Genomic DNA, 16,932 nt, shown 5'->3' on the forward strand with positions numbered 1-16,932 from the left:
CGAACTGAAACTGTACAAGACTACACTTCATTTACTCATACAATCATCCTCTGAAGTATTACCTGAAAGGTAATTACCGGAGGCTAAACAGGAAAAAGAAAGAATTTAATTAGTTCAAGAAGTACTATTATACTATTGCGAAGCAACAGCTGTCTAGCGTTGATTAACTTTTGTTAATCCTCTTCTTTCCTGTTTAACCTCCGGAACCACCGTAAGGTATATTACTTCAGAGCATGAAATGTACGAATGTAAATGAAGTGTGGTTTTGTACAGTTTCAGGTCGACCATTCCTAAGATGTTTGGTTAATTGAACCCAACCACCAAAGAACACAGGTATCCACGAGATTTGTTAATCAGAGCAACCGATGTTGATAACCATGAAGCAGCCGATATTACTCTGAACTATACATAATCTCCTCTAGAAAACCAGAAAGCAATGACTTCTAAGAATACTTAGGTTTTTAATGTAAATGTAATTATTTAGAAACTAAAACAATTAATAACAACCAACAGTCCATGATAATTAGTGATGAAAATTAAATAAATTTTTATTTTTACAAATTGAACTAAATTAAAATTTTAAGCACGCTTTACCTATAAAAATGAGAAAACGTTTTGAACTATTGATCCTGTTGTAAATAACGTTTTGAGAGGAAACTAAAGCTGCATTAAATGTTACAATAATATGTTTCTTCTACCGAGCCGTTATTATTATTATTATAAAATGATGCAGTTCCATCATATCATAAAATCCACGTCAATTTATGTCGTAACATAAAAGCTTGTTTTCAACAAAATAGCTTTTCTGTTAAACACAATTCAACCATTTTTTCCTTTTGAAAATTTTAAATGTTAGGTATGCTACAAAATGCCTATGTTTGTCAAAATATTTCAATGTTTGTTAACCTGATAGTCTAATTTTCAAATTGTGAATTAGAGGTTAAGTGAGCATCCTCTTACAAAAGTGCGGCTTGATATGAGTGGAATAAGTTATGAACTGAAAGTTTTTTAAAACAGAATTTTATCAACTTAAAAGTTAGACCATGTTTGCAGTAAGAGGTTCTAAGACTATTGAAAGTGTAGCCTTTCACCTTTGTGAACGTCTCCGGACTTTTAGAACTAATTTCGTCAGAATAAAACATACAAAACGCATTGTGTTAGGAATTGAAACAAGTTGTGATGATACGGGATGTGCAGTAGTGGATGATTCTGGAAAAATATTGGGTGAAAGCATTCATTCGCAAACACAAGTTCATTTAGAGTGAGTGTTTCTCGTCAGTAACCAGGGTTTATTTACATCAGCATTAAATAAAAAGTATTTATTTTCTCAACTTTTTTCAAAACAATTATTCAATTTATTATGTTATTTGAATTATTATTTCTGATTTAAATATCTCAACTTTAAATACTTGGTGACCAGTAGAATATTTTGAAAGATAACGTTTTATTTAGTGCTGTTACTTAGATAATTTTTGTGAAATTTTCCTATTATTTACAATTTAAATTTTTTGCATTATGAGTAATGAAGAAACGGCAAATGTATATTTATTAATAATCTTACGATGAGCCATTAAGTTAATCAATCAAGCAACCATGTTGCTTGATTACAGCATGTTACTGTATATTAAAAACCTTTAAGAAAAACTACCCTAGGAAAATTATAATGTTTTACAGCAATAATACTTTTTTTTATCCATAATCCAAAATTATGAATATTTCACATGCTTTTCTATCATCAAAAAAGCCTGCTGCAGTTGATGAATTTTGATCAATTTTGAAGTTATTTATCCATATTACTTATCAGTTTGTGTAATATGTATGTAGAGGTAGTTTTGTTATTTTATATATATTTTTTTTCACTCTTCCTTAATGTAGCCATTTTGTTGCAGGGAGTAGAGGAATTTTGATATCCTATAGCTTTATTCACCATACATGTGTACCTATTACATTTTGTTTTATGATCAAAAATTATATTATCATAATATGTCATTAGTTCAGTTTTTTGTCTGTTAGCTGTTAGAACTTTATAATTGTTTTTATGGTATTCCAGAACCATTGACCATTGAACCATTGGTCTGCAAACAGCTGTTTCTCTTGTTCATCTATTGACTGCATTTGTAGTTAGATTTACCCCTGGAATGTTAGGCCAGGATGTATGTGGTAAATTAGAAACAAATGACAGATTGGTGGCTGGCAGATTATAATTAGAAATTGTTAGTATTTAAATATAATTGGTGTTTCTATATTTAATTTGCGAATAGTTTACTTGCACATTGGAAGTGTTCACCTTCTGCATTATTCTGACTTTCAGTATACTGTATGTATACTACACTAATAATTATGAAATAGCATTAAACACCAAAGATGTTAATAGCATAGAAGGTTAATAGCATTAACCAATCAAAGATTGGTTAATCTTCGTTTAACCAATACCCTGTTTAATTTTTACTTTGCTTGCTAATATAGCAAGTATAGCTATACTAAAAGGAAAGTTTATTAATCAATTTCAAAAAATCACTTTTTTTAGATTGTACTTCAAGGGGAGATGTAGATCGTCCAAAATAAATGTTTTTATAAGAAAATTTTTGTATATATATACAAAACTTTTCTTATATATATTTTTTATGTTGGCTTGTTTGGAGCTTAATAACTCCGCATTCCAATTTTTGTCAAACGTTTTTGAAAGATGACATCCTCAGGGGAATTTATTATATTTTTGCAAAAACTGGAAAAAGGGATGAGGGTGTTTTGACCAAAATAAAATTTTACTGGAACATTTTATCAAAGAAATTTCCTTACAAATAACAAATTGCCCACATTTTTTTTATATTTATCCCATCTTCAGAAAATGATTTGTTCTTTTTTAGCTATTTCTTGCTTCTGCAAAGAAGCAATATACTTGCTTCTGCTATGGGAGATTTCTACATGAATATTTTCTCATTAATGGTCCTATAAATAACTAAAAAAAGAAAGCTGCTACTCTTTTTTATTATTTGTATTTCTCTTTATTTGGGTATGCCCACATATAAAACAATGTCAGAGTGGGAAAGTGTGTTTTTAAGGAAGCCTGGGCCTGTTTGTAGGGGTATTTATTTTTAGGGGAAAACAGTTTTTGTTGTGTACGTGTATTTAAGCCATTCAACATCAATATATTCACCAATAATGTGCTGTTTTAACGCAAGTAAGTTTCCTGATTTTCCAATACTTATGGATGGTAGGATGGGCACCAGCTGTCTGAAGGAAGCCTTAAAGCTGTTGTCTGGATGTTGTCATATGGTTTGATTCTTCCATAAGTGCAGATGCCCTCGTGACAGTAGATATGTACCACACCCTGTTAGTTTACTGTTGTAAACAAACATATATTTATTCTTCATGTTTTATCACACTGCACCTTTATCTGCTGCTATTTTTTCACTTTTAAGAAATGGAATGAAACAGGTACTTGGTTACTTGGTAAGTATGCTGTAAAGTGGACCATTGCAAATAAATTGTCAATTGTGAGAGCAAAGCTGGAAAATTCTAGGCTGCTGTGCGACATTTTTTCAGAAATTCATGGCTTTCCTTTACGATGTTTCTAAAGATTATTTAACCCAGTGATGAACTGGCCCTGGCTATAGATTGTTCTTCTCACCAGTTATCTACTTTTCTTATCCTTGATATTTTTGCCTGTGTTAGGTTCTAATGATATTAAACCATGTGTGCTCACTGTTGATGGTGGGAATTTTATAGATAGCATATCATTTGTATTATGCATATAGAGTGACAACTCTTGCTGTAGGAACTGCTTTTTGTTTTCTGGTGGGTATACAATAATATAATAGCTGAAGTGTGTATTATAGAATTGGGGCTTAAAATAAATCTGTACTTACGTATTAACGCCACCGCAGCTACAGCTTTATTTAAAAACAAAAGTAGTCAATTGGATTTTGGTGGAAAATGGGCCGATATAGAGTTTAACATAGATTCAAAACAGTCGCTTTATTAATTTTAATAAATGGTTATAATTTATTTATTTTATAAATATACAACCAAACTTAACCTAACCTTCGCTCGCTAACCTTGACTAATTAACAGGAGTGTTTTGGTTATTAAAATAATAAATAATTGCAATAATTACTGAATTTATTAAATAAATACTCAGAAAATTACGGTGTTAATTAGTCAAGGTTAGCAAGCGAAGCGAGCGTAGGTTAAGTTTGGTTAAATTATATTTATAAAATAAATAAATATAAATAACAATTTATTAAATTAATAAAGAGACTGTTCATTTTCCACCGAAATTCGATTGACTACTTTGTTTTTAAATAAAGCTGTGGCTGCGGAGGCGTTAATACGTAAATACCAATAAATCTTTTGACTTAAATGAATCTGTTTATGGTTTAATAAAACATTGGAAGGTTATTTTTTAAAATTTAATATTGCATCAGAAATTAATTAATTTTATATCTAATGTTATATATTTATTTTAGATTTTTTAAGAATTTAGCTTTATTTATCAGTTGAACAACAGTCAGGGCAAAATATAAATGTATAGCCTCTGTTTCAGGGGTCAAGTAAATTGTAAGTAATGTCATATAGTTTACACCTATTTGTCTCCTAGGAACTACCTGCTAGCTTCCTTAAAATTACAAAAAATTAAAAGTTGCCATATTCAGACCATTTTCCAAAATATGTTCTATTATAAAAGACAAATGGTTGGATAGTGCCAGAGTGAACTAAGCATAGTCTTTACTGAAATGGAGGATATTACTAGAAGTGGTATAATTTTTCTTGTTCTACAGCCAGTGATAATAAGCTAAGTTTATCTTAAAACATTATTATGAAAAAGGGAAACCTTACTCTGGTTGTCTGTTACACTAGTAGCAGACCTTCCAGCCAGAGTGAACCAATTGCTGACAGAGAAGGTAGTCAAAATGGGAGACGTGATTGTGATGATAATGTATTTGGCAATGATTTGTTGAATTTAACTGGTTTCTCCTTCATAAATGATGTACAGTCTTTACTATGTCATTTTCTGGTAAGTAAAATTCATATTTCTTGATAATATTTTTATTATATTATTATAATCAATAAGTTTACATATGTTTTGTGATCAGCCAAAATGAACTAAGTATATTGGATGATGTATTTCAAACCTTCTGTTTAGAAAATCATGATTATCATCAGAGTATTTGTTGGCTACAGTCTATTAAGTGTTTTACTATTCTGTAGTTTACTAACTTAAATATTTTTTTGTAATGAAATATAAGCACATCTATGTAAGCAAGCTAATCTTCACTATCTTTGTATCAAGAAATTTATATAGTTTCATTACATAATTTACAACTGAATAACATTTATTTACTAGAAATCACTAAATTCAGAAAAACTCCCCAGTTGAGATATCCCATCATTGTGTGACAAGGCATCAAAATTCAGTTCTTTTAAGGACTCTTATAATACTATTTAAACATAGAATCATGTGGATTTATAGGTTTTTAGTTTGGTATTGATTAGTAATAAAAAGTAAACTGAAAGGATGTGAGTGTTAAGAGTTAATGATGAAAATAAAATCAAAGAAGCTATATTGTATGATTTAAAAAAAAAAATGAAAGTATATGTCAGTTTGAAAACATTGAAAATAGCAACAATCTAGTCTATCAAATCAAAAAGTAGAATGTAATGAAATATTCAGTGTGTTAAAATTTTCCATTTCTAGTCTATGATCATTATTTTCCTCATTTAAATTGACATCATTTGTACAGGATGTACCATTTAAAACACAACCCACCAATCAGCCTTCAATAATATTTGAATTTACTACCCAACACCCCTGTTTTTCTGTAATGGATTCATTCAACAAGTGAGCATCATGCCGATGCAGTAGACTGCTACTGGTAGCCATAAGAAAGTGATCATAATGCTCAGTGCATTGTTAGAGAGAAGGTAGTGTTTTCACAATATGAACGTGTTTTTATTCTTGAATCATACTTTAGCATGTGATCAATAGTAGCAGTGCAGGATTCTTTTTGCTGCAAGTACCATGATAAACCAGCACCTAATAAGACATTAGTTTTGTGGTTAGTGGCTAAATTTAGTCGCTGAATTCAAAGCCCGATTAACTGCCTTGCCAAAAAGATCAATTAGACACTTGTCAGCTGAAATTAATTTACCAAAATAAACTGTTCATCTAGTGACAAAAAAATTAAACTTACAACCATATCAAATTCAAATAAATTCTTGATCCAGATAAAGAGAATTGTCATTGGTTTCATTAATTCGTGCTTGAGGGTATTCATGTCATGGATTCGATTTTTTGTTACAGACGAGGCTTGGTTTCATCTGGATGGCTTCATAAACAGTCAACAGTAGGATTTGGAGTGCTGAAAATCCCCACGCGTATCCAGAAAATTAATTGCACCCGCAGAAGATGGGCGTTTGGTGTGTGATATCACAAAAAAATTATTGGTCCACTTTTCTTCGAGTACACTATTACTGCAGAGTGATATCAGAATATTTTATTGCAATTCCTTGTACTTTTGAAAGAGAGAGATCGATACTGTTGGTTCCAACATGATACTGCAATGTCACACTATGCACATTCAGTTCTGATTTCATTAATGAATTCTTTGGTGATTGCATTGTTGGTTGTGGCTTTTAGCTACCAAGATCTCCAGATTTGTCTTTGCCAGATTTTTTTCTTTGGGGTTACTTCTACAACAAACCATGAACACTTGAAGGTCTATATCGAACAAGCTTTTAAGTTTCAAGTTTTAAATATCAACCCACAAACTCTGAAAACAGTTGCAAGAATGCAAGAAACACTGAAAAGGGTGGAAGCATATATTCATGAACTTCCAGAATTTATTCTAGAATTTAAGGTATTGGAAATAAAGTATTTTATTTAATAACTTTCAAATGCCTTTTTTATTTAAATATACCTATTGACATGAATGGGTTGTGTTTTATATGTGGGGTGTCACAAATAGTCATTGTTTACAATGATTTCATTATATTTTTCGTTAAGTCTTATAATGTTACCTCTAGCATATCAATTAAGTCTTCTGCATCTTCTTTTCTATTTATTTTTGCTATCGTCCACATTTGGATGACCCAGCAATGAATTCTGTGGACCTTGATTCAGTAATCCATGTATGATGTCATTCCATCTTTTTTAATTATCAGTCGGGTACCACTAATCAATCTCAGTTGTCTTCATTTTCTAGAATTTATTAGTAAACAAATCACATTAGGAAAGATCTTCAGTCTTTTCACATTGGTCATTGTTTATTGACTGAGTATTGGATGCCGTACTTTGCCTCCATTCTCATTCTTTGCAATTTGTGTCTCATCTTCAGCTCATATCTTCTTGTTTTGCCCTTTGCCTCTTTCTTTAGTACTAAAGATTTTAATTTGTTTACTAACCTTAAAAGTTGATTATGTTGGTGCAACAACTCAGCAGAATGTTTATAATATTTTCCACATTCACAGTTCTTTACAGTAGTAAATTTCTTAAGGGAAAACAATTCCTGTAATTCCACAACCTTATGGGTATGCATTTTCCATTATGAGACCTTTGAAATTGAGTGTTTCCAATAATTGATGTCTGTTACAAGGGTCTTTTTCATCAGAAACTTCATTACATCTTATTCAATAATTTAGAAATAACTTGTTTTTATTATTATATTTTATGGGAGACTATCCTAACCAATTTAGCAGTTTTTCTGTTATAGCAGTTTTTATTCAGTTGTATATGCCAAAAGAATTTGTTCATACAATCACGAAGCTCATTCAAACTTCACTGGTAAGAGTCCATAGTACTGGACAGCATGGTGAAGTCAATGAACTAAACAGTTCTAAACATGACGTAACCTAAAAGTGAAATAAAAATGGGGAAAAAATAAAAGAATAAGCATGAAAACATTATATTTCAGTTCATTTAGATTTGTAATAAACATTACTTTCAAAAAATACCTTGAATTTCATTAGACAATATTTTTTTCTTCCATTTGATGAACTGTGGGACTTGACTATGTCACTTTTCCAAAAAAAGGTGAGTTTTCAAATCATGCCGCTAAGTAGCAGTACTTGATAGTACTAGGTAGCGTACAAAAACTTTATAGTATGCACTTGAAATAATGAAATTTATAAAAGAAAATATACTACAGCTTGGTTTTTATAGTAAATGCCCTTATGCAAATGAACGTACTGAAGATGAAACAATTTTTTTAATTCCCATCATGTCATTAAAAAAAATAATTAAAGTATTAGTTTACAAGAGATTGTAGCTGCTAATGAAACACAAAAAACACTAATAGTAGGAAAGTGTTGCGAATGTGGCAACAAAGATTTGCTACATAAAACAGACATAAATTCAGTTGGTAAAATTTTTATTCTACAATTAGAATGTACAGATACGATAAAAATCAAGGGTTATACTTACAAAGTAATAAGTGCAATATTATATCATGGATCTTCAATTCGTGAAGGTCATCATACTAGTTTTATTAAAAAAGTAAAAATGTGGTATGAAGTGATAAATCAACAAAAAAGAATTGTCTGAGAAATTAAAACAATGTATATTTGTTTGTTCTAGAAAGGCAATAAGTTTTAATAATAAACCCATGAGATAACTATCAGTAATTCATAAAAAAAAATAAAAGAATAATCTAACAAATTACAGTGATATCCAAAAAAAATACAATGAAATTATAAACTGTATGGTAAGAGTGTCACATATATCATTTCTTCTGCTCAAAAAACAAAAGTTTCTGTAATATAAATAAAACTGTTTTTTAACAAAATTATACTGATATCAAAAAAAGTATGAAATACTACATTTCTATTATCAAAATCTGCTATTAATTTAGAATTTTGTTTAAAAAAAAATACATGTTAAATAAAACTTATCGGCCCGATTTCATTTGTTAAATGAATGAATGATTATAAGAATTGTAGTATTTCTGTAAATGTGGTATGTATTGCATATAAATGAAATTGAGCTGGTAAGAGTTTTATTTAACATGTATTTTTTTTAAAAACAAAATTGTAAATTAATACCAGATTTTGATCATAGAAATGTAGTGTTTTACCTTTTTTGATATCAGTATCATTTGGTTAAAAACAGTTTTATTTATATTACAGAAATTTTTGTTTTTTGAGAGGAAGAAATGATATCTGTGAGATTCTTACCATACAGTTTACCATTTCATTGTAATTTTTTTGCATCATTAATAATAACAAAACTAAATCTCGAAAACACTTCATTCATATTAATTTTGATTAAACAAGTAGATCACAAAGCAACATCAGTGTCACAAATGATTACACATTTAAGCAATAAATTATTCTTAGACAGAGATTGTATAATTTGTGATATGACCTTCATCGACATGAAATATTTATATATTTTGATAAAATAATAGGGTTCTATACAACAGGGTTCTACATTAGACTGATTGAGTAATAAATACCATGTTGGACTTTTTAGGTGGTTGCCTCTATAGGTGTCATGCCACCATGACTTTGACTATTTGACTGTCATTATGCCCTTGTGAAGTTACTAGAATGTCCTTTGATCATATTCTAATCATAATAGATTTTTTCAGGTGCAAGCAGTACAGATGTTGAAAATATACTGCAGAAATACAATACGAAATAAAAAATCAGCGATGAAGGTAGATCAGCTGTTTCCATTTAGAAAATTACAGTAGAAACAAAGAAGATAATTATTTATTTAATCATTTTGAAACATAGTATAAACAAAAAAAGAAATGACATTATTCACAGCCAAAAGTGTGGAGAAAAAAATATCAGCAAACAAAAATGCAGTTCAGATGAATCTTATTTTAATGTATATGGTAAAAATTCCAAATAAAATGGAAAGAGTATTATTGCTAGTTAATTAAAATGTCAACAAATGTTAAAATGTGCTCAAAAAATTACCATTGAAGAAAGCCCTGAAAACTTTCCATGCTTTATGGGAAATCCAGACTCCTCATAAAGTCAGTAAAAATTGTGTCAGTAATGTGCTACAGAAAGGTTCAAGACAGCCGATGAACACAGATTCATGTATACTGCTCAAAGCATATCAAATGATATACTTGTAAGTAAGGCTTTATTTACAAAGAATATTAAATGATGATAGTGCAAGAAGTCATTCAGCTTTGATAAAAACAAAAAAAAACATTCACTGGTTGATAATCTTGATAAGCACACACCAGCAAATGTTACCTCTATTGAAAAGGCTACAAAAATCCAGTAACACATCAATCATATCTGTTCTTCTCTTATGATTGCCTATAATGACACTCAATTTATTTAATACATTATTTTTCATCTAGATTAGTCTTACCACTCGAAATAGTATATAACTACATATTGATGTGTATATTTTTTACACAAGTTAATAGTCATTAACTAATTAAGCTAAGCATTTGCACAAAAATAAATATTTTTGCTTCAAATATTAATCTTTGATTTCTTTTTTATTTCAATGTTCTTTATTTCTTTTTTATTTTAATCTTTAAGAATTTAAAAGGTTTTTGAACTTTTTTCTAGAAAAAAAGTTCTCCACTTTTTTCAGATAGTGTATATGTTTTCCTGCTGCTGCCTTGGCTCTGCCTTTTGTAAAGGGGCTTCAGTTTTTACCATCAGAATATACAGTTTTGATTCTGGATAACAAAAAGATAATGTAGGTTATTTTGGTGTAGAAAACTTATTTTAATTTCACCTTAATTGTTTATTTTTTAAAAGAATACAACCAAACTATCAAGAACCATCATAATTAACCGACAAATTCAGATTTGATTTGTTTTAACTGTGCTGATGAACTATCTAGTGCTTCCTGCTCTTCTGTAAATTTTTCTGTACTTAGAAAATAAGTTTCATTATCATTTGTGTCTGAGATTATAGGAGGATATATACTTTTGCAAAGTACTGCTGAGATATCATTATTTCTGTTATTGCAAATTATTTTTCTGTTGCTTGTCTTTTGATAGTTACCATAAGTACTGCTAGTATTCTCATGGTGAGCTCTTGAAGTACCATTCTGCATCAATACTCTAATATCATTTTTTGCAAACAAATGATCAAAAGTTATTTCTGTTTTTATTCTGAGCCAAACGGCCTTATGAAAAGTACATTATTTTTTTTGTAAGATTTCAGATCAGTTCTGTTTGAAAGAAATTGAAGGCAACTGTGTTGTACTCCAGATACTCTGAAAAGAATACTTCACTGATGTGTATAATTAATTGCATTATCTTCTCTAAGTTAATAAATAACAGAATGATTACCTTCTCTATGGTAATTAACAAAAGGGGGGTTATATTCTCTATGGTAATAAATAACAAAAAAGATGGAAAGTAATTCATTCAGTGATAGGAATCTGGAAGGGCAATTGAATAATTTTCAGCAAAGTTACAAGTAATCAGAATTTTGTATTACCTCTAAATTTTATTTTAAATTATTATGAAACTCCTTGCAATAAGAGGGTAATTCAGAAAGTTCTTGGCGTGATGCAGAGATGACACAAGTTATGACCAAATAATTAAAGTTTGACTTGTTAGAAAGTACTTTGATTTAAACGTTTATCTTCTATGGACTTACAAAAAGAGTTAAATTCCACTCTAAAGGATTCTTCCCCTCCCTTTTTGTCTGTAAAAAAGTAGGCTGTTGAATTTAAACATGGTTGTACATCCATTCAAGGTGATGAACATTCTGGATGCTCAAAAACTGCTACAGTCAACAAAATCACAAAAATCTACAGTGTCACATTAATTGATCAATGATTGATGGTATACGAGCTTGCTGACATTGCAAACATCTTATTAGATCATGCCCTGTACATTTTACATGATGTTTTTTGTATGAAAAAGCTTTCTGTGTGATATGGGTGCAATGTTTTTATTGTTGATCATAATGAACACTTCTCAAGGGTGTTTAGACTTACCTAAATACAATTTTGAATTTCTTTGACATTTTATAACAGTAGGTGAAACATGGATTCACCATTATTGGCAGACACCAAATTGTGGGTAGAAGCAGGTGAAAGTGTGCCTAAGAAGGTGTAAACTATTTCATCTGCATGAAGAGTCATAGTTACAATTTGGGATTCTAATGGCGTGGTGCCATAGACTACCTGAAAAATGCAGGACCATCACCAGGGAGTATTGTACTTCACTACTGGACCAATTGAAGGGGTGCTATTCAAGCTAAATTCCACATGTGACAAAAAAGGAAGTGTTCTCATTACAATAATGTACCTGCACACATGTCTGAGGTTGTTGCTTAATATCCCTGTAGCCGATTTGCCTAGCTTAATGCAAAATTTCAAATTGACTCTTTGTCCAGAATTTTTATGCATGGCATAGTTTCAGAGAAAAACACCGATTTAACAACTTCCAGTGCAAACACAGCAATGTCACTTGGCACATTGCATTATAAAGTTTGGAGATTAGGTTTGTTGCTCATGTAACTTTGAGCTGTCATCTGTTGGTGCTACAGAACTAGTTTGGGATCTTTTTTAAACCACTTCATATCTGTGTACACAATAAATATTGAATAATGATGTCAAGCTTAGCATTTTATTATTAAGCTTAGTATTTTATTTTTTATGCTTCAATGAAAAAAATGGTTTGATTTTGTTACATATAAATGCAATTTGATTATTCCAAGAGAGTTGTCATTGTGTAGAATATCTATCGATATCTTACACAATTTTTGTTCTTCACAAAAATATGTGTAAGAACAACATATTTTTGTGAAAAGAAAATCAGAATAGTTTTTTAAATTTTCAAAAATTAAGTTTTGAAACTTGGTTATTAAATTTAAATTCTTTAAACTGGGTCGTGTTATGCATAAATTTAAAGCCCTTTACAATGAGCTTTTACATAGCTCTCAGACACTACTAGTGACTGTTTTTCTAATCCAAAGTCTACTAAAATTTTGCAGTTTACAGATTTTTTTTAATTAACATGTTTTATCTGTTCACTCAATTATGAATTATTTCACTCCAGTCCAACCAGTGAAGAATTTTTTTTAAAAATCTAAATTTTTTTCAATATTTTGAGTAAACATTTTTTTTTTAACTATTTAATTACTTGTTCTTTAGAAAAAATGTAGTAAAATGCTTAAGAGCAAATGTTTGATCTGTAAATAAATTTTTCAAGTTAAATTATAATTAAAGTTGGGTAAAATCTCAGATTTTATTCAACTTTAATTGTAATTTAACTTGAAAAATTTCAACTGTTATAGCTGCAGAAATGTAGTATTTATTTAAATTCATAAACACAAGCATAGATATTTTGATAACCTAACTAGAAAACAAGGCTTTTCTACTTCATGTCTATGAAACTTGTTTATTTATTTTAACCCACAGATGATGTTCCTCATATGTGTAAGTTTACATGGGATAAAAATTTTATTTAGAAAATCTATCACAAATTGCACATCTATGTAACATATTTTATCATTTTATACTCCAAAAATTTAGTATTTCTGCTAAAATATATTTTCTATTGCACACATCAGTTGCAGCTAAGAACTATTTAAAGAGCTAAATTCATAAAATAGTATAGCCCTTGTAAATGTTTGTGAAATGTTATTATGTTACATAAAATACAGAAATAAATCAAAAATATACCTAATGACAGAATGTATACAACACTGATCCACATAACTAATATAAACACAAAATTGCCAACATATTCTGAAAAAAGTTCTATTGTGTTGTTCGTGAAACAAAAAAAAGAGGAAGGTTGTATGGCAGACAATACACTCACATACTGATAAACACCACAAGCAAGCGTGTACATATGGAACTGCAATAAATACCATTTTGGATGCACATTCACCTAAGTACAAAAACCGTGAACATGCATTACTTGTAACAATGAATTGACCTTTGTAAACTGCTTTATTGAAACGGGGTTAGTGTCATTTTTTTGTCTGCAAGTTGTATAACACTAACCACCTAGTAACAACCATCTTCTGTCTTTAAAATATTGTCTTAATTGTTACTTTTAAAAATGAGATAATATTATTTCCAAAATTTGGTATTTAGTTTTGTATAAAACTTGTGCCCACTGTTTCTTTCATTTGTTTATCTGTGTATCGATATAATTTTTTATTTTGGCCCAAATTAATTCCATTGGGTTTAGCTCAGGATGGTAGGAAGGCAGTCTTAATATTTTATAAATCAAAATAATATTATTCCTCACATCGTGACTAGTTCATTTTCACCAGTTCTTAAAGTTTGATTTAAACATAGTTTTAGAGCATGAAGTATTGGTTTCTCATAGCCATGCTAGCAATACTACTTTTCAGATTTAGAGTAAGGCATGTCTTTTGTTATGATAAGGACCATTATCTACCAACAAAATTGAATTTCCAGGAACATTTCTGATTATGACAGTTTTTTAATCCATTTTTCATAGTTTTCCATGTTTATGTCATTGTGATAATCCTCTGTTTTCTGGCCAGATTTAAAAATCAAAAGGTCATTTTCCATTACTCCTTCTTCACTACTAGCATGAATTATTATTAGACTTTATGTTGTAGAAATTTTCTTGTAATTAATTATTGATTTATCAGCTCAATGATACATTTACTTTGGCTTCTAAGTGCTCTACTTTATCTAACAAGCATTGTCGATTTCAGGTGAGGCATTTTGTTGCACTATTAAAAATTGCTGTTCATTGTAGGTAGTATTAAAAAATACAATTTGCTCTAGTATTGAAATAAGTCCAGTCAAAGTGCAATGGACAACAATCAATGTGAAGTTATTAAAGACTGAACATCGTTTACTACAAAGTAGTTCATTATCCTCACCATTGTATCTACTCCTATTATTTCCACCCATCTACACCAACAGACTCACAGGCAGGTAAAATGAACTCCTGTGCATCAATTGAGAAACACTTAATAAAACCTACTGAACGTTATTAATTTTACTGGTAAGCTATACAATTTTAACACTATAGTATTTTAAAAAATGGGCTAAATATGTTATTAAAAAAAATATTTAATGTAGTTTCTAGTAAGTTATTAGCCTGCACATCTAGTCTATCACAATTGTAATTCATTTATTTATTTTAAGTTTCAGAGGCTATAAAGCAGAACATGTAGTTACAAAAATTTGTGTTCTTTGTCTGTTTTTTACTGTCAGTCTTAAAAGTATGAAAAAGTTAATGCTATTATGAAATTGGCTCTTGATAAATTGTTATTAGCAGCAGTAAAACAGGTCTTGTAATTTTAGATTGCTGACTAAAATTTCTGGAGTAAGAAAGAGTGAGTGAGAAGTGGTGTTCAATGAGTTTATTTGTTGATGTGCTTTGGTCTCAATACTATTTTTGTTCTTTCTTCTTCAGCTGTATAACCTGACAATTTAAGATCTTTCTATATTTTCATATTTTTACTATTCAAGTTTTGTTATAATTTTATATTGTAGATATAATTTTCTACTGTAACTAGAATCACATACTGCTATTTTTGTTTTGTTTTTAGAATGGGTGGTATAATGCCACCTCTGGCAAGGGAGTTGCATGAAGAAAATATAAATAATGTTGTTAGTGAAGCTCTGCAGAATGCCAATTTGAGTATAGATGAAGTTGATGCTGTAGCAGTTACAACTAAGCCAGGTAGTAGATTTTCTGTTTATTTTCTTAAACCTATTATAGCTTCAAAGGTGAAAAGGTTTTCATAGCTTTCAAAATAAAAAAGGACAAAAATATTAAATTATGAATTTTAAGTTCTTTTTTTTTATAAAAATGATTAAAATTGTCATTATGGTTATAAAAATGAGATGTTTATTAGATTTAGTAAACTATTGAAATCTAGTTTGTTTTTATATAATATAAGTGTTATTCAGTTATAATTTTTTGATACAGTTAACTTTGTAAAATAATTATTGATATATATACATTTATTTGGAATTGAATTGTAATGGGCTTAATGCAAAAAATTTGATGACAGAATCTTTTTTACTGAACTAATTAATAGTAAGTTGATATTTCATCTAAATCTACTGTACTAAAATGGTGTGTAGATGTTTTTTAACCTACTTTTAAAGGACAATTTAAATCGCTATTATTCAAATAACATTCCTGTAACTTGACATAATATGGACTGGATAAGGATGGGTTATCAGGAATGTTGAGTTTCATGGAAGGAAAAATAAACAGAAAAATATTTAATGTATTTTAGTATTTAATAAACAAAAAATGTAAATTAAAACAAAAATCATAACCTCATTTACTTGTTATAATACTACTTATTTATTACCTGTAATGTTTCTTTATAAATACAGTAAATAAAATAGATATTTTAAAAAAAAAATTCTACTGGATCCAATGATCCATATTAAATTTTAAAAAAAATCTAATATACATTATAAAGAAAAGAATAGCCTAATCATAACAAAATAAAAATTTCTTATGACTATTAAGACTATTTAATTTTTCATTAAACAAATACTTTTTTTACAAAATTATAAAGAAAATCTAACCTGATTACATCTCTTTTCTGTTTGACAAGACATTATTATTTTAAAAAACAGAGCAGATAGTATTGTGCAGCCTACCTGAAAAACCAAATAAAAGGTACCTTCCTATTAACATGACTGATTGAGGGATGAACCAATTATTACAGGCCTAGGTTAACTGCCACTGCACAGTAGCAGTTAACTGTTCCTAAAACAGTTAATACCATGTCAAGTTACTGAAAATTGGATTTGTAGGGCTCTTATATATTTAGGAACAAAAGTATGCACCTTGTATGTGCAAATGAACTACTGTTTCTTGTATGTTAATGATGACTTCTGAACTTGTGAGCTCATAATATTTATTTATTAATTTTTGAATTTATGAAAACTTTAAAAATTGCTTAATTATCAAATTACAATGATTACAGGGCTTGTAATCTAGGACGTGGTAATTACTTTATTGTACTAAACTT

General features: G+C 29.3%; 1 protein-coding gene across 3 annotated transcripts in view; it reads left to right on the top strand.

Annotated features, from left to right (window-relative positions):
- The first annotated feature begins 928 nt into the window (after positions 1-928).
- Positions 929-16,932, top strand: part of Tcs4 (Threonyl-carbamoyl synthesis 4) — a 47,023-nt gene continuing 31,019 nt past the window's right edge. Inside the window, exons 1-2 of one of the 3 annotated variants that reach the window (XM_075355383.1) lie at positions 929-1,261; positions 15,484-15,617. In XM_075355383.1, the coding sequence (XP_075211498.1) occupies positions 1,044-1,261; positions 15,484-15,617 (352 nt within the window). In that variant the 5' untranslated portion in view covers positions 929-1,043. Of the gene's footprint in view, positions 1,316-6,428; positions 6,861-15,483; positions 15,618-16,932 lie in introns of those variants that run through there. The other 2 variants (XM_075355386.1, XM_075355385.1) reach the window with 2 other exon arrangements.

The sequence above is a fragment of the Lycorma delicatula genome, chromosome 2 (assembly GCF_047948215.1).
Source record: "Lycorma delicatula isolate Av1 chromosome 2, ASM4794821v1, whole genome shotgun sequence".
Classification (NCBI taxonomy): domain Eukaryota; kingdom Metazoa; phylum Arthropoda; class Insecta; order Hemiptera; family Fulgoridae; genus Lycorma; species Lycorma delicatula.